This window comes from Melospiza georgiana, chromosome 5 (genome assembly GCF_028018845.1).
Source record: "Melospiza georgiana isolate bMelGeo1 chromosome 5, bMelGeo1.pri, whole genome shotgun sequence".
Classification (NCBI taxonomy): Eukaryota; Metazoa; Chordata; class Aves; order Passeriformes; family Passerellidae; genus Melospiza; species Melospiza georgiana.
This window is the reverse complement of record NC_080434.1, coordinates 12,966,280-12,993,994: the sequence shown is the minus strand read 5'-3', so window position 1 is coordinate 12,993,994 and position 27,715 is coordinate 12,966,280. Positions and strand designations below refer to the sequence as shown.

At 38.6% G+C, this 27,715-nt stretch overlaps 1 protein-coding gene across 5 annotated transcripts in view; it reads left to right on the top strand.

Moving 5' to 3' along the window:
• GRIA2 (glutamate ionotropic receptor AMPA type subunit 2) overlaps positions 1 to 27,715 on the top strand; it is an 87,433-nt gene that overhangs the window by 17,655 nt on the left and 42,063 nt on the right. For all 5 annotated transcript variants that reach the window (XM_058024239.1, XM_058024240.1, XM_058024244.1 and 2 more), the window contains exons 3-4: positions 23,134 to 23,373; positions 27,519 to 27,715. In XM_058024239.1, coding sequence (XP_057880222.1) covers positions 23,134 to 23,373; positions 27,519 to 27,715 — 437 coding nt within the window. The remainder of the gene's footprint in view (positions 1 to 23,133; positions 23,374 to 27,518) is intronic.

Here is a 27,715-nt window from a genome sequence, read left to right as displayed (position 1 = left end):
AATGGACTTGTCTTCAAGCCTCAGTGGTTCTTGAGGCATTGTTTTGTGGTTTTATTTTCTGTGTGCATTTTTTGGGATTTTTTTTTCATTAAATTATTCCTTTTAAATTATTTTCTGAAATATTTAGTTCACATTATGCTCAAGCTGATCAGAGTCTATATACTCTGGAATAAATGGTTTAAATATTAATCCTTAGGGAAGACTATGGAAAGGGAAATGCCTCTGCCACTCAATTTACAGCATAGCATGAAACAGTTCAGTTACAAAGGTGAAGATCCTGGCTTTGAATGCAAGCTGCTGTCAGTCAGATGTAAGTTGTGTATGATCATCTCCTATAAATCCCACCATTGCAACCCATGCCATTGTAAGTCAGAGTGCAGAAGGCTTGCAATCTAATTGTGAATCACTGCTTTTTCTCAAGCCCTGCTATTCATTTCAGATTATTTTATTTTCCCCAAGGATATCATATTCTCATGCCAAAGGGAGTGTTGAGGATGGTGATAGAGAGTAACAGTTCTTGTAATATTGCATTTAACCTGATGTCTTATCTGTCAGTAGTTTTGGGGATTTGAACTCCATAGCCTTTTTATAATTTTTTTTTTTTTTGCATCTGATGCTATGAGATTGCTAATCTGAGATGGCTTTGTTTAGTGTTCCAAAAGCCTGTAAGAAGGTACTGAAAGTGATGGCTGTACATTTGGTAACTGCTGTGACAGAGCCCCTCAGCAGCTAACTAAAAACCACCCTGTACTGCAGAGCATCATCTGCATTTATTTGCATTAGCTTCATGTCTAGATGTCCCTGAATGTATTGCAGGGGTATTGTATTAGGCATTTTACAGCTCTGTAGTGCCAGTTCTTGGCCCAAAAAGCCCAGAACTGGAGTATTTTTAGGGAGACTGAAGAACTTTCTTGCTCTTTTCACATGCAGTGCGAAAGAGGGTTGGAGGGAGATTAAATTATTTACTCAAGGTCACAATGTTGTGTACAGCAGAGCTGGAAATGAGTCTAGATTTCCTAAGGGCTGATGGGAAAGAAGAGTGCTGTTTGACAGAAAAAATAATTGTTTTGACATTAGTTTCCTTTGTAATGAGTGAGGGAAAACAATCGATCAGAAATTTCTTATGGGTAAGGAAAAAAGACAAAGTTGAAGATTGGGAAAAACATAATAAGATAAAATAGGCAGGAAAAAGAGAGAGAAGCATGTCAGAGAATTTTTATGAAAGGGGGAGAAAACAAAGTCATTTTTCTTCAGCATGATTTAGGTCCTTAAACCAATGTATTGTTTTACGTAAGTTCCAATTAGAGAACACTTGTCTTTTCTTTATACTTGTGATCCAGAATGCTATTTTAGGACTTAGATTTATTTTTTTTTTTGGCATGAGAGGGAAAGGGAAATGAGGAAAAGATAAACTACCTCCATTCAAAAATCTTAGATCATCTCAGTTCTGTATGTTATTGCATTACACTGCTTTCGGACAAGAATCCTTATATTCCAGAAGGTGGATAGGTGCAGAATGAAAATTTCACTTCTGTATGTCCTCTGTGTTGGAGAAGAGTCTCATTAAGATGCACAAAAAGTAGAATTTTTTTTTTTCAGGCATATATGCTTTAAATAAGGTGCAAGTTCATCTACATATTTTAGGTATATTTATTATTGCCATTTAATACTAAATTTCCAGGTGATGGTACTAAAAGGGCTTACATTTTAATGATAAAGTTACTACTTATTTTATGATTAATAGGAATAGTTCTTTATAGTCCTTCCCTTGCTGACATCAGTAACTTTCATATTTTCCTGGTTGTACTGGTGGCTGTACAGTAGTTACGAACATAAGGGAATAAGTTTAAGGGATATTATACAAGTAACAAGATTCTGGTTCAACTTCTTATGATCTTAGAGGAACTCAGATTGTTTTTGGAAATTTCATAGTCTTCTTCCACAGACCTCTGACTAGGTAGCATTAGTCTTTAATTGACCCAGTAAATTTTGTGCTACTAACCTTGACTAATGAGTGTAAAGGAAAAAGTCACAGATCTGAGCTGGTCCCTGTGTCAGCACCTTGTCAGTAGTAGGAGATTTATGTTCTCAAGTTTGTAACTTCAGCTACCAGATTGTGCTCACCCCAAAAGAAGGGGAGAAGGTTGGTTCCCTAAATGGTGAAATAATTCTTCCTGCTGTTTGTTACTATTTTGTATCTCTGGTGTTTATTGCAGAAAGCTTGATTAAATTATGTGCATCTGGTCTTGTGGGAAACAGAATATTTTTTAGACAATAGCAAGTTGGCGTTTATCAAACTGAGATGGTCTTTAAGGACCAGAAACTTAAAATACAGTAATTCCTGCTAGTTCAAGTTGTAGTTTTGGACTCAAAAAACCAAATGTTAAACTTCACCAATAATATATCTGTCTTAGGGAAATTTAATTTTTCTTCCTCCTTTTCAGAAAATGAAAAAGTTTCACAGGGATCAGGGCACTCTGTAAAACAAGGAGAGTGACCTGAAGACCAGTCCTATCCTCTTAGTATTGTTATTTGTAATTGAACTTGAATGAAGTGTGTCAAGTCTGTGTTCCTGGGCATCACATCAGTAATAGGTACTTCAGCTGCTGTACTTCTCTCCTAAAGCTAAAAATATATTCCAAATAATTTTGACTCAATGGTCACAATTCACCCTGTGATATTGACATGTGAAAAAGGAGCAGAAGGTGCACCTGTAAATCACTTTAATAATCCATCTAAATCACCAGTCATTGATTTCCTCTAGGTCTAAACAGGGCAGCTGCTCATATCTTTCAGAATATTTGGTCATGTTTTTCTTGGGATTCGTTTAATCTTTCCCCATTACTTCAGCCTCTGTTCTCAATCCTTTTCTTACATTTGAAGTACCTCAATAGCCTGGAAATGTGTTGTTTTTATTTATCACATCATTATTCTCTTCAAAGGGTTGTTTGCCTCAAGTCTCATTTATCCTGATTTTCTGCTAGTTTATTTTCAGATGCCAGCAGGTATTTTGTAATAGGAAGTACACATCTCTATAGCTGGCTTTTCTTTTTATTTGGCCTGTCTAGAAAATGGAATCACTGAATATCTCCAACAGAAATTTCTCTCCAGAATATATTTCACTTTAAGGGCATATATTTGTATCTGTAAAATCATCTACCTAAAATCTTGGCACTGAAGAAAGTAGTGGTTTGCCAAGAAGGTGATCAGTACAAATGTTGCGGAGCTGCTATGTGCATATTAATGGAATGCCAGCCAGTGAAGCAGTGGATATTTCTGGGTTTTAGTATAATGTTGCTGCATTGGTGTCAGTTTTCTCAGTGTATCAGTGGCATTTCTATCCATAAGTGTGCAGCCCTAAGTCCTTCTAGCATTTGATGCTGTTTCCTTACTGTCATTTTAATACCTTACTTTGATTTAAAGGATGATACAGTCTTTATATTCTGAAAATCCCTGTTAGAAAAACACTATTCCAGGCTAGTCATCATTCTCCCTTTCCTTTTGACTAGTTTGTAATTTTCATAGACTCATTGCAAATTTCTTGTAATGTAAATGAGAAAACTGACATTTCTTACACCACTTAAGAGGATTGATGCTCTCAGCTCTCTCCTGTTTCATACTGCTTGTATCTGACCTAATGGCATCTTTTTTGTGATCTGCATTTTGCTGTGATTTGGAATAAAAATGGCATTCACTGCCAGCTCCCAACCTGTGTGCTGGGATTTATTTAAAGGGCTTTGATGGGTTCCTTTCTGAGACTGCCATGCACTGGACTATAATTCACAATGACTTCCTCTTCCATAGGTCCTTTTAGTGTTTAATACTCTTTCTTGGAATGTAGACAATATACCAGAAAGTACCAAATTCACTGCAAGCCCTGTCTTCCCAAAGGACCATTAAAAAAAGATTGCTTTTCTCCTCTGACTGATCTGCCAGTACTTGGATGGAGCATTCAGGACCTTAAGTGAACCTGTTAGAAGGGATCTCATCACAGGCAGTGTGTCAGGCTTTCCTGAAAGCTCCTTTGGATCCTAATTCTATTCAGGTGCATTTAGGATGTTTTTTCAGTGAAGCCATTCAACAGTGTCTCCATTTTTATAAACTGAGACTGAAATGTGCATCATGAGGATGGATCCCCACTAAAGGTTACATGGTTAATTATAATAATTGTGGCTCACTACTGTAATTGCATTTGCAAATGAGTTGATTTTCCAAAGATAAATATTCCAGCCCTTTGAACACAAAAGGAAGCCTTTGTCTTTGGTAAGAATTACCCCTACGAGGACTTCTGTTAATTTTAATGATTTCTAAGGTGTTAGCCCTGTTGCTAGTTTCAGTGCTGCTTAAGAATCTAAAATAACAGATTGTACTCTCTCCTTTGTGCTCTCATTGCCATCTCTCTGGTCTGGGGGCCCTAGTGAATCTGCCAGTGGGACTCATTGGGTGTCAGCTGATGGTGCAGCCTCAGGCACTTCCAAATGCCATTTGCCAAGGAACAAAGAACTGTAGGGCTGGGCAACTTCAGGTGCTGAAACTGAGAGTGGCTGAGGTTGTGCCATATTAAACTGAGGCAGAAAATCAGTTTATAAAGGACTTCCAGATGGGCACCTCTGAGAATAGCAGCTTGTCAGCAATGACACAGCATTCTTTCTAGCTGTAGTACAGAAAGAGAAAAGGGACACCTTCAATGGTTAAGCTCTTTAGCATTGGAAAACAGCAAGGGATGCACAACAAAATACTTTAGCTGGATAAATTGCACTTTTCCAGTGATGATTTTGCAGTGTTGTTTCTCATCTTTGCCTTTACTTTTCACAGAAAATATTTTTTTTAATAATAATTGTTTCATCTGTCTCCCTCTTTCCATGTACAGTTGACAATTTTGCCTTTCTTTTCTGGCTTCTCCTTTTTTATTTATAGAAAGTTGTATGAGGTCATTCAATCTTTTCATATAAATTCTCATACTGTGGGGATAAGTATAAGGTACATCTGAAGGTATAGGAAAATCCCACTAAACCAGAGGTTTGTGCAGTCTGCTGTGAGAACATTAGGGCACAAGTTGTCTTTTGATCTATGTTGTGCTGTATTGAGTTAACTTTTAGTCCACTAATTAATATTATAACTGTTTGAAATCAAGCCTACTATTTCAGCTAATTTTTTTTTTTATAGCAAAGGCTTTGTTTCTTAAGGAATACTGCAGTGCAAGAGCATCCACAGTAGAGTTGTGCTGTCATAATCAAGTGTCATTAATTCTGGTACAGTTTGTGCTGGTAATATGTCTAGAAAGAAAAAAAAAATCTAAAAGCTTTTATATTTAACTGTAACCATTATTTGAAATATTTAAGAGTTGAGTTTTTTCTCCCACCAAATACCTCTCTCTGGAATGTTACTGAGGGTTTCAGCACAACCACCCACTCTGTAAGATGTGCTGCTGATACTGTGCAGTAGCTGCAGCTTAGCAGCTAGTGATGATAATGTAGGTTAAATGACATTGCTTCTGCAGTGATGGAAACTCTGAGACTGTCTACACAGAAATACTTAACAAAGGTTAGGGTGGCCTAGCTGAAGTCATAAAGTTAATGTGCATTTTAAAACCTCCCGAGAAGGTGAATTAAACCTCCTTCATTCCTGTATGCTAGAGTCCAAAGAGAATTTCAGTGTGCTTTTGGTCATTTACAGCTCCTGAACATGAGACTCACTTGTGACTGATGAGAGTTGTCTAGTTAGGGGTGGGTCAAAGACAGAGAGGGACCTAGATGAGAAGATTTTTGTAGTCTTAGTCATCTCTACTGCTTGTGATTTGAGTATGAAACTATTGGGAAGTTTTCTGAACGTAGTTGAGAAGTTGGCAATGTGGACAGCTTACAACTCAACACTTGCTGCAGTGCCACCATGAAAAGGACTTAAAAAATTAAAAAGGGCAAACAAAGAAGTTGAAAGTAAAAGAAAATTAGCCATTATTCAATTCTTCAGATATATCATTCTTTAAAGCATCATTTTAATGGAGTTTCACAGTCTGAGTTGGTATTCCTGAAAAGGAATCTGAGACAGAGTAAGCTTTTTAATGGAGTACATGTGATAAACACAGGTCAAGTCGCAATTTTTACCTAAAATATAATTAATGCTTGAGATGCCCTTTGCTTAAGGTACTTAGCTCATGCTTGCTCCAAATTTTACTTTCATGATTGTCATTTGAATTTTTCAAGGAAAGCACTGAATAGCTGTGTTTATATAATTATGTTTATAGTAATGTTTCTCCCATATTTGGGTGAAGCAGGTTAAGCCTTTTGCTATCAACAGGGTTGCTTAACCTTTTGTGTGGTATCCCTGTTCAATACTGTGCTAAATGGTGTTAATCTACTTCAGAATTGTCATGTGGAATAAAATACCTTTCCTTTTTGAAAGCTCATGTAATTTGACCTACTTACAGCAAATAATTCATTAATTTTAAGTGCCTAGCTAGCATATTTTATGCATATTCTAACCTTTTAAACTAGTAACAAAAGCATTCCAAAATATTTTACGTTTTTAGCCACACAAAATACTTGTGTCCTTTGCAATTGGCAACTATATAATGGATGATATGTCTGCAGTATTTTGATATACATATTTAGCCAAGTAATTGCAAACAAATTAAAAGTAGTCTCTTTTTGAATATACAGAACATACATTTATATTACACATTGCATACAGATTTAATAGTCATGAAAGCAAACTGTTTAATAGTCATGAAACTGTATGATTTGATTTTTATGATCAGATAGCACAGTTTTCTACAGTTTCTTGGCACAGTTTTCTACTTACATTACTTTTAAAACACTAAGATACTTTTAAGATACTGTATTAAGGAGAAAAGGAGGAGAGATTGTGCCTTCTGATTTCCTTTGGTTTTCTCTTTTTTTTTACTTCCTTTTGATCTTTTTAGTGTCATCTTTCAAGATACTGTGGGATTTAAATTTGCAGTTTACTAAACTATATGTTTTGTTTACAATTCTTGCAATTTTTTAAAACCCTGTAAATATGCATCTTTTTATGATTTGCTAGCTACATATAAAACCTTCATGCTGCTATAAAATGGTTTTTATTTCATTTGCATTTTTATTACCGTTCAAATTAAAGGCAAACAGTTCCTATATCACTCCTTTTGTTCTGGATTCAGTTCAGCAGCATGGGCTAACAGTACAAAAAAGTTCTGCTGAAAGAAAGGGTCTGCATATAAATGAATTAAGACACATGGTTAAGGTGTCTTGTAAAGGTTCAGAATTTCTCCACCATTCTGGCAGTAAGAGTCGATGAAGCATTTGACTAGCATTTATTTGACAGAAGACAGCAGCTAAATGTTCATTATTCCCCTCCATTATTTATCATTGTCGAAACAAATTTATTCTCGCTGTTACTTGAAATACCTTAGCAGGGGCAAAGGCTATAAAAGTGCAGCTTTGTTCTGGATTTGGATTGAAACCAAAGCTAGCTGTGGGCAGAGCTGCCCTGCCATGGTGGTGCATGGGGTCACTGTTGCAGTGAGCTGGCTGGAGAGCTGCATCCTCCGTGGGATTTACCTGTGTACAGGTAAAGGATTTACCAGTGTAAAGTGTACCAGGTTTGGGATTTGTAAGGTGGGCACTGGTGGGAGCTTTGAGCCTGGGAATGCCATGGGCGCAGAGACCCTCGTGCAGCTCTTTGCCCAGCGCTGGCACACTGGGGCAGGATGGGTTATTCCCTGAGTTTCTGTGGCAGAAAGCTTTGCTCCCCCTGTGATGAATGATTCTTCACTTTTTCCTGCACAGAGCCATTCTGTATGTTACAATGGTGCCTTGAATTAATCAAGTGCTGTTTGCACAATGGTGGGTGAGCTTGGATTGTTAAGCTTCTTGTGTTTGATCTGTTTCCTTTTTCAGTAAATAGCAAAACTTCCAATGACTCCGATGAGAATAAGATTAAGTGCTACTGTATTTCACATGTTTGCATAATAAAATGGTGATTCTTGCAAATATTTTCAATGGCAATTTCAGGTACTGAAACATCAGCTCTGCTCAAGACAATTCTGAAACTGACTTGAGCTGTTTATCATGTTTCTTAGAGGGTGAACTGAGGCACTTGTAGCTTTCAAGGCAAGGCATTTCACAGTGTCCCCAGAAAAGTATGCTCAATGAAAAGTAAAAAGAAAACTGGGGTGAAAGGGTGGAAATTCCAGTACCGTTTTATGTAATAAATTCAGCCAGGTGATCATCAATGTGTGACTTAATATAGCAAACAGCAAAAAAGTCCTTATGGGTTTCAACCTTTTTTGATTTATGTAGTATTAAAGGGTGCCAAACTGGCAATGTTTGAATGCAGAAGCCTTCCTATCTATTTGTGGTCCTTTAGGGACAAAGCCTAGTAATGAGCTCAGAGGACTTCTTGAAACAGATTTCTTACAGTCAGGTGGAAAGCAAGGGAGAAAGACTGCATTAGTGGTGAGGGTCAGAGGCAGAGCAGTTCTGAAATGAGAACCTTGGATTGGAGAGAGCCAGCATGCTAAAATTTTCAGGTTTGCCTTACTGACAGTTCGGCCAGAATGAATGAGATTTTCATTCCACACTGATGCCTTTGTTTCAGAGGAAGTCAAGAAACCTGTTTGCTGTTGGTCAGACACTAGACATTTTTCTTGTAAATGTATCCTTGTTCTGTGGTTTATATAACTGTCAATGAGCTTTAGATTAGGCTTTGTTCTCCAGAGGGAAATGTTTTTAAACAGTAGTCCATGTAGTTAAGTATTTTGCAGGTGTTATGCACAATTTCTGTTTGTTTGTTATGGTAAACCCTATGTAAATTTATACAATAGAAGTGACACTGAATATGGGATGAGGAGAGCTGAGTTCAGCTTTGTCTCGTGGGTCATGCATTCAGGTGAAAGAATACACACCTGTGTTTTAGAGGTGCCCTGCCACCTAGGACGAGCCATATGGTTCAGTAAGTGCTGTGGCACAAGCTGGGTGGCATGCCTCAGCTGAGAGCTGGGCTTGCCCTTCACTGCTTTGTGTGCCATATGCTACAAAATGCTGTATTTTGTTGCATTACAATGCTGATCAGGTGTATTTATAGAAGCTGTTTTAAAAGCCTGAAGCATTAGAATGCTGTATGAGCAAAAGCTAATTATTCCAGGCAAACAGTGTGAGGTACTAGATTACCCTGAACAAAGTTGCCATAATGGAGGTTACATTTCAGTTAAATGCAGGAAGTGTGACTTAGAAAGATAAATAACATTTTTAGTAATTATCATTTGGAGTAATCTAAGTGTTGTTTCTTGGTCAAACTATGGAAAAATGCTAAACCAACAAGCATACAGCACTCCCCTGACCATATCACACTCAATATGAAACAGCTACTGACTGTCAAGTAGGGGAAACACTAAAAAGCATATTCTTTGCTTCATTATTAGGATAGATCAAAAAGTCTTAGCTGTTTCACTTGAACTTCAGCAATTGATCAAGCTGTTGTTTCTTAGCTATGGAAATTGTGTCTGATTTTCCAAAAGCAATGGAGAGTATTAGAGCTGTCACAGAAAATTTTTAACTGTAGGAGCTTAATTGTGTTTTATAACTCTGAAGTCTGATTGTTCAAGACTGGACTACTCTCCCTGCAGTGCACAGCAACCACTCCAGCTGGCTAGTGCTAGAAATTTTAAGCAGCCACTTGCAAGTGTAGCAAATTGGTCTACAAGACCTCCAGCATGATTTACTGTATTTTACCAGTGCCTGGTGCTTACTGCATGAAACAGACACCCAGATCATGACACTTGTTTTAAAGCCATGAGTTTTTAAAAATAACAGGAGAGAAGGTAGGTAATATTTCTTTGGGAAATGACACATTTGGCTTTTTTTCCGATTAATTAGAATTAAAACAAATCACCGAGCCAGATGCTAACGACAGGGCTATGCAAGATGTCAACATGGCTAAAGAGTTTTTAATTTTTTTATTTGTGGAAGCTGGTGCCACCTGAACATATGTGACTGTGAAAAATCAAGTAGTTCTTAAGAACAGGAAGTTAAAGAAGACTTGAAGCTTAATACTTCTGTTCTTGGTGTAAACTCCTTTTTAGCAAGTTGTCAGTGGCAACCTGAAATACTCAAGGGGCATTAAATTTATTCAGCCTACTGTAACCAGTTCTAGTGCTATCCCATCAAATTTTACTTAGGTTCAAATGGAAATATGTTTTTCATACCATGGGAATACATGGGTGTCTCAACCTGAATAATTAAATTTGGATTAAGAGTAAAATATTTCAAGGAAGTTTCCTTATCAGCCCAGGCTCTGCTGCTTGTTTCTTATTCTGGAGTGGTTTAGGAGCCCAAGGAACACATTCTGTTTGAATTAACTGAACTGGAGGATGTGTTTCTGAAATTCCACTAATGCAATCAAACTGCTAGTGGGCATTTAATCCACAGGGATAACCTAAAGTCAGGCCAAGGTAAAACCCCTGAAACCAATATATTCAGTCTTCAATAGCAACTCTCCATTCTGCACATGTGCTCAGAGGGCAGTGCACTGCTTGCTACCAAACTCATGGTGAAAGGCCCAGTGTGAAGGAACAGAGAGCAGTGTGTGCTGTGAGTCGGTCTCCAGGTGGCTGGAACATTCAAACTAGGTCCTTAGTCTGATCTTCTGATGTGCAGGGCAGGTGGTAATACTTTCTAGTGTCAGTAATCTTTTTCTTATCACTAGCTGCTTGGTGTGTCTCCTTGAACCAACATTTTCTGGAAGGACTGTGTATTAAATATTTCTTTCTCATATTTGATACAAAGGGGAAGTGAATTTTCATTTCTGTGATGTCAATGTGCCTGGAAAAATACAATTTTTTTACTTAATATGTACTTAGAAGCTCTTAATAAACAAGGTAAATTTAAAGTCACTCTGTGCAGGGGAAGTTGAAAAGTTTATTTGCTTTATTAGAGGAGATGTACCAAATAGTGTGGTAAATATTTTAATGTTTATTTGTCTCTTGTAAATTTTGGTAAAGTTTTAAAGCGTAAGAGCATGTGGTGAAAACCTCATTTTCCAAAAAGGAGTTACTGATCTTATATGTACGTCCTAGAGTTCCCTGACATTAAGATAGGCTTTGCTGAGCTAAAGGAAGAAGTGTGTTTTGTAACTGTAAGGCCATAAAATCTCTTTTGCTTTGTGGGGGAGTTTGTTTGTTTGTTTGTATGTTTTTTTGGGAGGGTTTGTTGTTGTTGTTTTGGGATTTTTTTATTGTGGTGACTTGGGCTCGCCACTGAAATGGCAGTAAGGGTGGATGAATGGGATATTTTTATAAAGCCAAATCTAGTATTCCTGTAAGCCTCTGCAAAACATATATTTAGAACATACATAATTCATATGTAGAGAGAACATACATAATGTAGCAGGAGCTTTGCAATAGAGACTTAAAGGCCCAAATAATGTGACTCTGACACTATTTCAGTGCTGAGTGGGAATATTTTTTCATGCTGATTTAGATGTTGCACAAGTTTCCTTTAGAAATGATTTTATTTTTAGTCTGATGTAGTGTATATTCATGTCTATACATAGCATGCAGTACAATGTAGGTACTCAAATTAGCTCAGGTAATATAGGCAAACCATAGAGGATAAACAGTGTAAAACGTCATTAAACTAATTGGCCCCACTTCTGTGAGATCTGAACACAGTCAGAAAAAATCTGGGAGTATAATCTCAGTCACAGTGAGGCACAAGGATGAATCATTGCTTTGGTAAAGTAACTGGTAATGATGTGCTCTATCACATCTTTGCAAGTTTTGTTAAGGAGTTAATCAGCCAGCCCTAAATAAAACAAAAAAAGTTTGAAACTTTTAATGCATTTTGAAGTACATCAAGTTATTGAAGATTAAAGTAATGGACAAAGGAGAGACAAGGAATGTTCATAATATGTTTGCAATGTGTGCTCATTTTACTTTATCATTTTAAAGCTCTTCTTTCTGCTTTATTATTCAATAAGTTCTCTTAATTAAATAAGTCATATAATCAGGACAAACAGCTGTTCACTAGAGTGACCTAATTAAGAGGATCTGCCTGCTTTTCTGATTTGTTTTACTAATAATGTTTATTAAATGCTCTTTGAATACTTCCCAAGTAAATGATGTTTCTCTTACTTCTACAGTCATTGAAAAATAGGGCATGCAGATAGGAAGGTGTGGGATGTGACTACTGGACCATTTCTAAATACAAATAAAGCCTGGCAAATTAGGTTACAGCTGATTATCCCAATGAGTGTCATAAACCCACAAGATGTTGCAGGAGGTTAGACTGTGGCTGGAAGTACTGCTAAAATGTCCCCAAAAGAACCACATGAAGCCATCCTTTGCTGTAGGTCAGTGGTTTGGGCTGGAACAATGCTGGGTGGAAATTGTTTCAGGTGGCAGAGATCCATCATTATTCCTGTGAGGAGTAGAAGCTGTTAGACCTGTGACAGAATAGGAAATTGTCTTTGTTACTGTTACTTTTAGTCATGAGCTTGTGTGAGATATTCCTCTCAGCAGGGTTATGCCAAAATTTTTAGTTAGCTAATTTACTTGCAAGTCAGGTTCAGCTGTCTGGAGGGATGGGAGCTCGGGCTGGGTGTGACAGGCTGTAGTACAGCTGTGTGCTGCAGTGCTGGCCGTGCTGGAGTGACAAGGCATGGCCAGGGGGAGGGAAATATGCTCCCAGCTGCATCATTTCAGGCAGAGATATGTAAGCAATAAACAGGACTAAACTGACTTCCTCAGAGTAAGATGTGTGGCAGGTCAGTAGTGGCCAGTTGGAAAATCACATTTCCTTCCTTTAAAAATGTAATATGGAGCCTTCTTCAGAAGTAATAGATCACTTTCATATCTTCTGCTGTACTTTCTCTGCCTCATGAAATCCTCTTTATTCCCTACAGCAGTTTCCTTAAGATTTGTTCCAGATTTTATTTTTTTTATGGGGTAACCTCAGAGCCTTTTCTCATAGCTATTCCCATCTTTCTAACAGAGGAACTTTGTGCTGAAACCATGCTTCCTTTTAGATGGTGTTAGACAACGTGTTCAGGAGTGATGGTTCGTCCTTCTAGCTCAATTAAAGAAAAACAAGTTGATAAATTGAATCCCAATCTGTCAACATTTTAACAAGATGTACTTTTGCCTACCAAGTTAATTTTATCTCTTTCCAAATCCTTTTACAATTTTTCAAAGACAGTTTTACACAATGACATTTTCTTGGGAACTGGAATATGATTAGTTTAATGAAATGTAGAAATGGGATGCTTCCAGCAATGCTGATTAAGGGGAAGAGGAGATGATGAGTATTCTGTTGTATATAATATTTCTGGTTTGAAAATATGTGTGAAAATGGTTATGCTAAAAATGGAGAATTACATTTTTAGTTAGGTTAAATTATATTGGCTCTGTTAAATTCAGTAGAGTTATGCTGATTGAACAAAGCAAGCCTGAAATAGATGACTTCTCCATGACTTGCACTGTGGCTCCAAAAAGCCAGTAGCCTTTTCTTAGGTTTGCTTCTACATCTAGGAGGTAATACTTTGTTGCACTCTAAATTATCTATTACTATAAGGTTGTAATTGTTGGGAAAGGTAGAAACACAGTCAGAAAGCCAGCCAGGCATATTTGTAAAGTGAGTTCTTAGATTTGTAGGAAATTGATTGACTTAAAGTTTGTGTCATCAAATGGAAACAGAATAGTTTTTATTTTGGGTGGGAGGAGGAGAGAAAAAAGGGAGGCAGGGAAGAGAAACTTCCTGAAGAATATCTGGATTTTGGAGACAAGATGAAGTTATATTTCTGTTTAATAGCATTCCCAGGTTGCTACATTTGGGGTTCAGGAACCATTATATCTCCTTCAGCTGGAGAAAATGGAGATTTAGACAAATACACTAGGATCTAACATTAAAGAATTGTGTAATAATTTTCTGGAATATGAACTTTTTTTTTTCTTTCATAAGGAGACTTGCATTTTAATTTTATTCCAAGAATCTTACTTGATTTGTAAAAGCATAATAGTTTTAGCATGATTCTTTCTAACAGTGTTTGTAATGATTTTCTTTGCATCATGGTAATTGTCCTAGCAATGAAAAAGATTTTCAACTGCTTTACAGTGCACAGCCAAACACTATGTAATTGAATGCAACTGTCATTGAAACAGACTGTTTTTCTGACCTGTTGTTTCATTGTGAACATGATGTTTATTTACCACCTTCATTATTGCAGCATTAGCATATAGAGAAGCTGTGCCTATCATCATGTACTTTCCTAACAGATGGCTACTAACTTCTTGAAGGCTTTTTTGTGCTTGCTTAAAATATCCCATGTTGGCACCAAGTTTCTTTCCTCAGTGTTAAGTATGATTGGCCGGTTGAAATAGATTAATCGTCCTCTCTGGCTTTTGAGCTTGTTTTCTACTGCAGCAAACCAGGTTTTGAGTCTAATTTTACAAAATGATCAAAGCTGCTTTTGTTAATAATAAGGTGTGGAAAGTTCCATTCAGTTGCATAATCTCTGAGCAAACAGTTCAGGTTGTAGCAATAACTGAAGATGGCATTTCTGCCAGGAAAGGTGCAAAAAAATTCCTTTGTGTCTGCTCTGCCAGAATTGTCCTCTGCAGACACTCCAGCCTCAGGATTTAAATTCTTCCTTTTTCAGTCTTTAAGGCTGTGAGAATTTCCCTGGTCAGCTCTGTGAAAAATTGAGTCCCCCTGTTCTGATGCAGACTGGTGGATGGGGAACTCACTGTTTGTTGCTGTAAGTCACATTTTCTGCATTAATGCTGAGTGTACAGGTGAGGAGGATCATTGCTGAAGTATTCACTTCAGCAATGAAGTAATTTACTTCAACAATGATCTTCACATTGTTCTTTGTGTGTGAGCTCAATGATCACCTTCCCCAATGAGGTCTAGTTTGTTTTGGGGTTTTCTTAGCTATAAGATATGTGTGTGAACAATCTGCAAAGAGGAAAATACACGCTTTAGGTCAGTATTGAATGGCTATAATTTTGGGCAGCTTTTCTTAAATGCTTAAAATAAGATAAAACTCCATGTTTATCAGAGCTGGAATTAAAATTTGCAGAGATAAAAGGGAAGGTATTTTCAGTGTAATTCAGTGTTTTGCTATCCAGAAGTATAGCACATTTTTAGTTCTGATTGCCATTGATTTTTTTAATTGGCATTGATTGCCTCTCAGCTTTGGTAAAGGGTATCTTGGAATTTTAAAATGCCAGCCTTTGTTTGGGTTCTGTGCCCTATGTTTTATTGAATGCTACCATGCAGCTTTGTCCTATTGTCTTTCAGATATTATGCTCTTCTTTGAATCTTTGGGAACTGTTTTCTTCCCAATTTCAGTTAGCCTACCATGGCCTTTAGAAAAAAGGATTTCTAACTCAGGTTGTGCTGCTTAAAGCATACTTTGTCATGATTCTAAATATCCCTCTGGATGGACTTGGATGATTCCTTATGCCTTATTCAATCTTCCTGCGGGGAAGCTTATGTCTAGGAGGTAATCATAGAATCTGAATGGGTAAAATAGACCATGCAGACTATATCTATAATATTAGCGGAAAAAAATTATTTAGTCTTGGAAAGTATGCAACATGCTGTCTGCTGTGCTGCAGTTTTTGTAATAGCTTTGGAAGCAATCTATACTGGTTTTTATTTTCACAATGATATTCTGATACAGTTTCAATCATATGTGAATTCTTTCTTTTCTCTGTGGTTCCTGCTTATTTTTTGTTCCATCTATTGTTCCTTTTCACTGTCTGCTTGTTCAAAACGTGGTCTTTCAGAAGCTGAAATGATTGTGTAAACTGGGCATTCAGTTCCTACATCTTGTTCCTGGCTACTTCTGACTCATCTATCAACTTTTCAAACCAACGAGTGTTGCCTTTGTGTTTTGGTCTCTTTTGGAGAGGCAATGCTTGACTCTTTCTTTATGCTTATGCTATGGTTTCTTTCTCATAGAAGTAAGAGAATGATTATTCCATTGTGTGACTAAATTATTGCACCCAATACTTATTTCCCTATGCTAATATTAAAACAGTTTTGCTAACACTAATAATAAACCAAGGTATTACAATAAAATAATACATAAAGCCACATTAATACTGGACAGCATTTGACATCTAAGCACCAAATGGAAAATATTATATCATTTTAAATTTTCATCTTTGGACAGAAATCAAGTGTCAAATTTCTTATAAATAAAAATTCAGAAATATGTTAAGAGTAATGATACCAGTGTTTGGAAATTTACCTGTAAGCAGGTAGTATTGGACATTTGTTTCAGTAAGTAATTAGCACTTTCCTAGTTTCCTTTCTCCAGTTTGAATGTAAACAATTATTAGGTTCATTACTTTCCCTTTGGAGAGTACTGAAGGAAGAAAATCTTGGCTTAGAAGAACTTAATCAGAAAGAGTTTCTAAGCATATGTATTCAAATCCAACTGTTTCTATGTGATTTAGTGATTCAGTTCTTCAACTGAAGACAAACAATCTGTCATTCCTTCACTGGAGTCACTTCACTGTGTAAAGCTTAGCATTTTTGTAATATATTTGTATTTGTAATTTGCAAGTGTACTCTTCAGTTGGCACTTCCTGAGCTTTGGGTTTAGGATGATGTGCATCGCAGAAATATGATGAGAGGCAAAGAGCGTAAAGTGCTGGATTTCATTGTTTCTGAAGAACCAGGTATTACCACAGTGGTAAATGTGAGGTTATCCTGCTTATAGAGTTCATTGACAAACCAGAGTAGTGAAATGGGGAAAGTGGGAAAGAGAGAAAGTTATGAGTGGCAAAAAGGAGTTGTAAGAAGCAGCAGATGTTGATAACAATGGAAGAGTTTAAGAATGGAGCAAGCGGTTTTGGCCACCCTCTGACAGGGCATATATTTCTCATTGCAGGCTTAAGCTTGACTTTGTTATTGAACAAATCTGACCTGTAGCTTTTGGAATAAAAGTCTAGGATACCTTTTTAGTGCTCTGAAAAACAAAGGCAAGCTAGGTTTGTGCCTGACTATGTTTGTAGAACAAGAAGTCAAATATAAAATACTTAAACCTTAACCATAACAAAGCATTCTGGTAATTGTTCCTGCTCAAGGATCTTAATTTACCCTGTTTCTTGGAATTCACAGTTATTTGCCATTCTAGGAGAATCTCTTTAGAAAAGGATCCAGAATGAGGTTACTATCTTCTGCCCCTCTTGTTGCTAAGTAAGCCGTAGACTGTTTCTAAAAAGGACCCCATAAACCCAAAAAAACCCCAATTCATACAGGAGAGCTTGAAAGAAATGAATCATGGCCCTTGGTTCTAATGTCATTAATGAAACAGATCTTTCATATTTCAATTGCTTATGAGTCCTAATCATCATGACTTTTTTTTACTCTAATAATTGTGAACAGCTTGTGATTCACCATTATAAAACTAATGTCTTCCAGCAATAGCAACATGACTGTAGATTTAGTCTGAGGTGGGAGCCCTGCCAAAAACAATTGCAGTTTCTGCATTATCTGCTGGGTCACCATTTTATTTGGAAACACCATCCCTTCTTTTCCCTTCTGCACCTAAAAGACAAAAGAATTGCAAGAATTGTCAAAGTTTAAATGCTTATTTGTAGCGTGTTTTTATTACCTAGCATAGGTGCCTGCCCACTTACCTTTAGTGAAATTTCACACAGAAAAGCACAACACCAAGGTTTTTCTGTGTGGCATTGCAACACCCACCACTGCTGATGAAAATTTATTTTTACCTGGATTATAGTTGATCCTGATTTTTTTGGCTGACCCAGATGTGAGTTGTGTTCATACTTGAAGATTTGTGTTAGAGAGATTTTCATCTCACATTAGAGTAGCCTTGGTTGAATTAAATGAGACATTGTATCTATTTTGCAGGTTTCATAATAATTTTAAGAATAGAAAATGATTTTGCCTTTACCATGTCATTTTACCCCTGTGTGTATGTAATTCAGCTTTTAAACTGCAGCTCCTCTAGGCATTTGGAACTGCAGTGCCTTGACTTTCCCAGCTGGAGGTGATACTTTTTACTTGTCTTTCACTTTGTGCAGGAGAGGAGATCAAAATTCCAGTTTTGCCAACCTTCCCCAGAAGAAGACGCGTGTGTGTAAGGACTGATGATTTATCAGGTGGAGAGATTAAACAGTTGTTCACTGTGTTAATTCAAGAGTGCTTTATTTAAGTAGGTTGTGATGACAGGTGGTATGATTTTGTGCCTTGTCAGGGAGGATGTTCAGTTTGAAAGAATAGCAGTTGCCTTCTGAAGAGAGTAGGGTGGGTGCATGTGTGCCACTGAAGAGGGACAGTGGAGCACAGTGGTATTTACAGCTCTGTCCTGTGGGTGGAAGGGGGAATAACACCTTTTTCCCTGTCATGGGTTAACCCTACCAGCTGCAAAGCATTCACACCACTCAGTCTCCCCTCTGTCTCCAGCATACAGAGGAGAAGATAGGAAGAGAAGTGAGAAAACTCATGGGTCAGGGTAAAGGTGTCCAGTGTCAGGAAGGTGAGGAGAGGATGAGGGATGATTCTGAGAAGGCATCACCTATGGTGTTCAAATTTTCTGGTTGTTGGCTGCTGTAGGGAACATTATTCCATCTGTGCCTAAAATATCTGATGATGGAAGCAAAGCAGTGTGACAGGAGAAATGCATCCCAGGTGTTGGCAGTAGTGACTTAAGGCATTTTTATTTTTCAGTGGTCCTTGGATGAGACAGTTGTTGTCTCTGTCACCTTATATGCAGTATTAAAATGGTTTAATTCAGAAGGTCACAGTAGTGTACAAGTAACAGTCTTTGCAAGATTCTCATCCAGGAATCCAGAAGTAAACTGATGCTCTATTTTTATTTGCACTTTTGAAGGTGAGTTATGAGGCATTAATTCCTTTATAGCAGCAAGTTCAGATGGTATTTAGCCTTTGCTGCACATGGGAAACAATTATTCATGAGTGTGTGGGGAGGTAGTGAGTCGGTTTTGCCTCAGCAAGAGCATAATGATGTGGAATAGAACAAGGAGTTCCAGTAACTTAAACAGTAAAGCTATTCAGAAAATTCACAGCCTTTTTCAGAAATCTTTGTCCAACATGACACAGCTGCCCAGAGACAGGGCTCCCATGGGAACATGCTGCCACACAGGTGTTGGGCTGGAGCGTGGGGCCTGCTCTTAGCAGCACTGACCAGCAGCAGGGAGCCCTCCTGTGAGAGTGTTCCTGGGCAGGGGAGCTCCTCTGTGCCCAGTGACAGAGCTCTGGGCAGGGGAGTGCCTCTGTGCCCAGTGACAGAGCTCTGGGAGGTGTCCCTGGGCAGGGGAGCTCCTCTGTGCCCAGTGACAGAGCTCTGGGAGGTGTCCCTGGGCAGGGGAGTGCCTCTGTGCCCAGTGACAGAGCTCTGGGAGGTGTGCCTGGGCAGGGGAGCTCCTCTATGCCCAGTGACAGAGCTCTGGGAGGTGTTCATGGGCAGGGGGGCTCCTCTGTGCCCAGTGACAGAGCTCTGGGAGGTGAGTGGCTTGAGGATCAGCAGGGAGAGAGAGGGAGAGGGACCAAAAGCTGCTGCTTTCCCTGGCACAGGCTGGACAGGCAGACTGGATTCATGACAAAAAGGATTCCCTTTTCTCTCTCTGCCTGAGTGAACACAGTGGCTTAAGGAATAGGGGGCAATGGTGATGGGTTCCTGCTGGTGTAGCTGCTGTGTCTCCTCTGTGACTGCCCCACCTTCCCAGGTGCCCTCCATAACAGGTCTGAGGCTCTGCAAGGGAAACTGAACAATAGCAAGGACACTGGTTCATCCAGCATGGAGGTGTTGCTGAGATTGGCCTATGCTCTGCATCAAAACTGCTTCCACAAAGAAAAAGATGGGTCATTTCCATAGGAGAGTCCTCTCTGAAGGGAACAGAAGGCACCTTATGCCAACCAGCCCTGTCTCCTTGGGGCTTGGGTTTAAGACATGAAGAGACACCTTCCTGCCCTGAATACTGCCTTCGACTGATTATCCTTGACCGATTTTTTTCAATCTGTAATCAAGTTGCAACAAGAAGGCTGAGCAAGTCCCTGAAGACTGTCCCAAGTCCCTGAGGTCTCTCTGAGAGCAACCAAGAAACTTCAGGGACTTGGGACAACTGATTGGAGGATCAGGAGCACAAGTGGCATTTTCCTCTATCCTTCCAGGTGCAAAGACACAGGAAAACCAGCAAGCCAGCAGATCAATATCTGGCTCCAAGCCTGGTGTCATCAGTAGAATTTTGATTTTTGGGTTTCTTTTTGATCCTGGGTCAGTTCACTTGACATCAAGTCTGCTAGGACTGTGGAGGTCCTGTTGTCTGGGAATTAGCAAAGGTGACAACCATCTACAAGAGCTGGAAGGATAACCTGTCCTTTCAGACAAACCTTGGTGTGGGGGAAGGTCATCTTGAATGCTGTCACAAGGCATGTGTAGGTCAAACAGGTGATCAGGCTCAGCCAGCACAGATTGGTGAAAGGCATGTTCCCCTTGTCCAGCCTGATCTCCTTCTATGGCAGGACAACCCTCTTGGTGGGTGAGGTTAAGGCTGTGAAACTTGTCTACCTGGCTTCAGTAAAGCCTTTGACACCATTTTCCACAGCATTATCCTGGAGAAACTGACTGCTTATGGCTTGGAGGAGTAAAAAGCTGGCTGAATGGTCAGGCCCAGAGAGCAGTGATGCATGGAGTTCCATCCAGCTGGCAGCCAGTCACAAGTGGTGTCTCCCAGGACACAGTGTTGAGGCCAGCCCTGTTTGATGTATTTATCAACCATCTGGACGAGACGATCAAGTGCACCCTCAGTCAGTTTGCAGAGGACACCAAACTGGGTGGGTGTGTTGATCTGCTGGAGGGCTGGAAGGCTCCACAGAGGGATCTGCACAGGCTGGATTGATGAGCAAGGCCAACTGTGTGAGGCTCAGCAAATGCCAGATCCTGCTCTTGGCTCACAACCCCACATAGCATTACAGGCTGGGGGAAGAGCAGCTGGAAAGCTGCCCCAGGAAAAAGGACCTGGAGGTGCTGGTCAGCAGCAGCTGAACATGAGCCAGCTGTGCCCAGGTGGCCAAGGAGGCCAATGGATCCTGGCCTGGATCAGCAATGGCGTGACCAGCAGGAGCAGGGCAGGGATTGTCCCCCAGCATTGGTGAGGCCACACCTCAAACCCAGTGTCCAGTTCTGGGCCCCTCACTGCAGGAAGGACACTGAGGGGCTGGAGCATGTCCAGAGAAGGGAAATGGACCTGGGGAAGGGTCTGGAGCACAAGTCTTGTGAGGACAAATTGGAGAAGCTGGGGTTACTTAGCGTGGAGCAGAGGAGGCTCAGGGGAGGGAAGACCTTATCACTCTGTACAACTGCCTGGAAGGAGGGTGTAGCAATGTGGAAGCTGGTCTGCTCTCAGATAACAAGCAACAGAAGAGGAAATGGCCTCAAGTTAGGATAGAGGCTATTTAGACTGGATATTAGGAAAAATTTCTTCATGAGAGGGGTTGGGAGGCATTAGAACAATTGTCACAGGGAAGCTGTTGAATAACTATCATGGATGTCTTCAAAAGATGTTGAGATGTGGCACTTGGGGACATAGTTTAGTGACAGTCTTTGCAGTGCTGAGTGGTTGGACTCTGATCTTAAAGGTCTTTCCACTCAAAACAATTCTATGACTCTGTAATGAATTGTAGTTAGAATGGAAAAGGTTTGACCGTCTTGTACTTTAGCCCTTAAAACATGCAGCATCCTTTTATAAAAAGGTGTTACTCATCAAGTTTTTTAATCACTTGTATTTTCTCACCTGAGGCAAAATTCTGACCTAATTAAAGTTAATCGGTGAAAACTTAAAACTGGCAGACTCAGAATTTCACTCATCCTGTTTAGGTGCTTTTAATTGGAGTAGAGGAATAATTAGGGCGTGAGAGATGAGTGGTTGCATAGATATAGGCAAAGCCATGGAAAGAAGATAGCAATGAGTAGTAACAGGCATAAAGGGATAATATTTGTTTTAAAAAAAGAAACACCCTTTTAAAAATAAAGATACAATAACTTTGAAAGATAAAAATATATTATTAGTTCAAATCTAGAAAATTCTAAAATAAACCAAGTTATTTTTGCCCTTATATGAGTTATGGTCAAGGATTAGTGTACTAAATGGCTGGGCAAAATTAGCATCAATTACACTGTGATTTCTATCTATAAGCAGGTCAGGTGTCTCTAGAAGGATGTGTCTTGCTCAAGGTGACTCTGCAAACCAAAGAATGCATTAGTGATAAGTGTGAATTAATCAGAGAATAATATTTCCTTCTCGTACCCTGGCTTTAGAACCTAGGCACTAGTATGCCCTGCAGTCTCAAAGAAAAGAATAGCCCAGAAAGAACCAGCTCTTCTGCACAGGCTGTTGTGGTCAGTCACTTTCATCAACTGGCTTGAATTGTCTCCAGATAAAAAGTGAATGATCAGCATGATATTTACACCTATGAGGTTATTCTTCCTGCAACATGACCGCAAGTGTCAGCCAGAAGGACCATCTTTTGCTGAGTCCTACAAAGCAGAGATTAAAATAATGCTTTGATACAGGAGGGCTTTAAAGCAAATGGACTTCTTACTGCTCTTGATAGATTGGGGTTCAGTTTTGGCTTTGCGTTTCCACAAATGGAAAGTTATTTAAAGTATTTTGTAGAAAGCTCAGTGAGTCTTGACCTCAGAGGCAGTTTATTTTTAACATGACAAAATATTATCTATTTCCATAATGCTATGGATGGTCATAATATCTCATTTTTTGAATTGCAACTGCCATTGATGTCTGTCATCGCTGTTCTTTACAACATAAATTGAATTTAGCGTTAGTTGGTGAGTTTTATTTCTGCATTTATCATCTAGGAGTGTGCACCACTGATACTTTCTTCTTTTGTTTTTTCTGGTGTAGGTTTTATATTACTGATTGATAATGCTAACAAATTATCTCCATAGCAGAGTATTACTTTTTTGCCTGATATTTATGTGATCAGATACTTTTCAGACATAAATTTCTCATAATGTATACATATACATTACATTTTTTCAATATTTTTTTAAATTGCAATAATTTTCAATAATTTTAAAAAATAAATTCTCCTGCTAATTTTCTGTCTTTTTTCTTTCTAGTCTGCTCCCAGTTTTCAAGAGGAGTCTTTGCTATTTTTGGATTCTATGACAAGAAGTCTGTAAATACCATAACATCATTCTGTGGGACTCTTCATGTCTCCTTCATAACTCCCAGCTTCCCAACAGATGGAACACATCCCTTTGTCATTCAGATGAGACCTGACCTCAAGGGAGCTCTTCTTAGCTTGATTGAATACTATCAGTGGACCAAGTTTGCATATTTGTATGACAGTGACAGAGGTAAGGTGTGGCACTTTTTACCTGCACCCTGTTTGGCAGGTGTATCTCGTTGAAATTTGGAATTCATATTAGATAAGTAAATAATAGAAGAAATATTTACCTCCAACAAGTGTAAGTGTAATTGAATAAAGTGTTTCTTGCATTTAGAAATGAGCTTTTGGGACAGAGACAAAATTGTTCAGTTGAGAATGAAATTATTATGGTATGCATTAATAGAATTGCAGCTCTTAAGCAATGTGGGATTAGTCACATGTTGTAAAACAGTTTCTATGTAGGTTTTTCTTTCTTTTGTTAAAGAAACATCTAAGGAGAAAAAAAAAAAGTCTGAGCATGAAGGGCTATCTGCTACCGCAGATTCACTCCATGTATGCAAAATCCATAACTGAGCACCAAGCAAGCAATAAATCTTGGATGCAGTCAGTCCCTACTTCTTTGGAGACTGCTTTTGGTATTGAGTTCCTTGCCTCTGTTGAGCTTGGATTTTATTGTTGGTGTTGATAAACCCAAACCCATTGCTCAGGATCAATTAATTCCACCATACATCCTTCTCATGCCCTTTTGTGGCTGTAGTAGTAATAATATAACATTTTATGAACTTGAAAATGTCACTGGCAAATTGTGGTATATCAGTTAGTTTTCTAAGAAGAAGCAGCTTTATCCAGAAAAGGTGGGGGTTTTGATTGCTTTTTCTGGAATTCCATTATTATAATTCTGCTTTCAGGTTGTCCTCACCTAGTAGTCCTTGGCTACCTCTTCTATCTTACCTGCTCCTGTTCCCTTTAAAGTGGCTATTTTGTGACTTTTCTGCATGTTCATTGGTCAGAGTTAAATACCAAATGCATTTTAAATTATAAAATGCCAATAGAGTTAAAGCATACCACACCATCTTTTGTTGAGTAATGGGGTGACTTTAAATTCCCTGCATTCTGATGCCATTTTATACATGATGTTCAGAAGCTGAAGGGGTCTCCTCCAGAGAGTTCTGTATCACTTTTGTAATGTGTTAGTTAGAAGAACTAATCCTGATGTGTAACCTCCAAAGGTAATGTCACATGGAACAATGAATGCTAAGCTAATTTCTCTGGCAATTCCTTTTCAAATTCACATTAGAATCAGAAACATTCTCTGTCTTTTTAGAAAGGACAGATGTAAAGCTACTTTCTCAGCCAGTACTCTGTCAATCATCTAGCAGTGGGTAGAATGTGACCTGCATGTGATTTATATTTAGGAAATACTGAAAAACACCTAGTTCTTGTGAGCTGCGCTGTCTGGATCTTACCAGGAATATCAGCATCATGTTGTTCTTTCTACCCACCCTTAGGTTCTTCCTTTTTTATTTACCTCGGTTTTAATTGTGGCAAGGCACCCCAGTCATAACAAGCTCCAAGGCATGAAGCTCCTGCCCTTATGTGGAGTAAATCTTTGCTCCTCAGTGTTCCCCCCAGGTTGCATGAGGTCAGCCTGCAGAGTCGAACAGTTTGTAGCCAGCTACATTGACATCAAATCCCACATACACAAGTCCACAGTTCCTTTAAGCATTTTGCCTGTTAATGTAGTGACAATGATGTATATTTAAGGAATGATATAGGATTGAAGATGTTTCCGCTTTCAGGAGTGAGATAAAAAAAGGCAAGGAGACTTACTTAACTTAATGGAAACCATAAAGGCTAATAAGAATTAGTTTGGTGACTTATTCCTAAAGAATTGTTTATTGCTGGTGTTGGAGCACTTCTGTGTTTAGGGACTGACTGGCTGAAGGCCAGGGCAATTTGCTGTCATTCCTGTCCTTGAGGAGTGAGGCCATTCAGTAGATGTGTGCCCAAGCTATTTCTGCCTTAATGCATTATTTATTCTCATGGAATGTGGAGTAGTTACCATCCTTACATCCTCTCTGCCATTACTAACACTAAGTTTTGGAAAAAGTAGTAGCATTATTGTAAGATTCTATCTGTAAAAGAATTGCTAAGTTATTCAGCCTCTCTTCCCTCTTTCTTTTCAAAGCTCACGGCTTTAAAAGTTTGTCTCATGATAACCAAAAGAGGTTCAGGACATGAGTTTCCCAGGCAGAAGTGCTCATGCAGCTTAAAAAATAGCAACTGAAGTTGCTGGAGTTTTCTCCTCTGCTGAGTCTCCCACTTTTGTTGCTACTCTCTAGAAAATTTGACTTTCACAAAAGTATTGCTGCAAATGCTTTCTGTTTGGTTGTTGTGTTTTTGTTTGTGATTTTGCAACATGTTATTGCCATCAGAATAAGCTAAGCTGTATGGGGTTGACAAATCTGCCACCAAAAGAAAAATAAAGCAAGCAATCCAGGCAGCCATTTGATATCTCTGCAGAGAGTATGTCAAGAAAAGAAAAACCCTGGGAAAAACAGAAGATTAGAGGAGTAAAATATAGAAACCCTTTGCAATGGGTGGTATTAGCATTAGTAGTCCTTAATAATTTGTGCCTAGGTGAGATTGTTTAACTCAGAGGAATTTTTGACAGGTTGGAGGACCTGAAATCTACTACATGATACTTGAAACAATTATTCAGAATAAACAGCATCAGTTTGGCTGATTTGTCTTGTTTTAAAAATTTTAATTCATCATTTCAAGCAGCATTTTGAGGTTTAAACATACTTTAGTGCTTTTCAGTGTTTTAAGATGCTCCCTGCATCTCAGTTTGCTTACATCACTAATCTTTCCCTTTTAACACAAGTTCTCCAGATTCATCTTTGGGATTTGAAATAGATTATATGTACCAGTGGACTGTAGTTATCTGTGATTTTAAATATTCATTACATGACATACAAAACTTAATATCAGTCTTTCTTAAAGAGACTTGGCAAACCAGAATTATATAAGATAATAATTCAATTTATGCTTTTGGAAGCCTGCCATTTTCTGCCTTTGCTGATGACCAGTCTTGTGTAGTGCTGTATGTCATTACCATTTTCACTGATGAAGATGAATTGCTAAACACTGACCAATCCTTATTTAATATTATGTCTACAGACTGTGAGACAAATTAATTTTCAGTGCTCTTCTTCTATGTTTATGGGTATAACCACTATTATTTCTCATGAAAGTTATACCTGAAGCTCCCTTTACATACCACATCAGAATTTGTCTCAAAGAAATCACTCCTGATGTTTGATTGTTTCAGGAGAGAAGAATGTGCAAAAATGTCAATTCGCTCATAAGAAAGTCTAATTATTTTTTTTTTCTTTATAATAGTATCTGGTGTCCCTAAAACTGCTCTCTAGAATCATGTAGAATTCTCTGGTAGGAATTGAAACATGATAAGTCTCATTCTTGTACTACTGGAAGTCATTAAAATTGTACTTTTTGTATAGCAGGAATTAATTTCCAGCAGTAATTTTCATATTTCTCTACTACATTAGCTCATCCCTAAAAAGTAAAATCTGTCAAGTAAAATCTTCACTGGTTTTACAGTATATCACAGGCAGCTGCATCTGTGCAAACATTACAGCTTCCTATCAGGAACTTGCTAAACGTACGAGATGGAAGCAATCTTCTCTACACTGCTTGTAGGTGTTAGCATTGAGCCTGCTTATCTATAGGGAAAAATATATCTCAGCACATCTTTTATAATCAGGGATGTGACTGTAGGCAACAGAAATAATAAATCCATTACCATCACTGCAGAGCATGAGAATTCTGCCATAGACTTCAATGAGGTCTGGGCTTAAATACAGCACTGCTCAAGTGCTGGGAACCAAAGCTGTTCAATAGCTGTTGTTTAAGCAGCTGATCCTTTAATAAGGCTCATCCTTTTTGTAATAGGTGGCTGATCCTTTTGCTCTTATTGGATCACTCCTTCACTCCTCTCCTAGAAGATCTCTTTCCCACTATGTGGAAGTCCAGCAGCGGATCAGTGAAAACAATGAAATCCAATTCTGAAGAAATTGGGCCAAACCTAAAGGTCGCACTTATGAGGCTTTACCTTGATGCCTTGCAGTGATGCAAATGGAAGTTTTATGCAATAATAATTAATTTGACCCACATATATCTTAGTTTCTGATTTCTACCTACTTGTGACAGGTCAAACAAGTTACAGGAGAACTTAAATAAGTGATCTCACAAATCGCATTGTAGAGGCTTTGTCAGTCATATCTTCTGTTTTCTCCTGTGCTTTGCTAGGATTATCAACGTTGCAAGCTGTGCTGGATTCTGCTGCTGAAAAGAAATGGCAAGTGACTGCTATCAATGTAGGAAATATTAACAATGAGAGAAAAGATGAAACTTACCGTTCACTGTTTCAAGATCTAGAGGTAAAAAAGGAAAGACGAGTGATTTTGGACTGTGAGCGCGATAAAGTCAACGACATTGTTGATCAG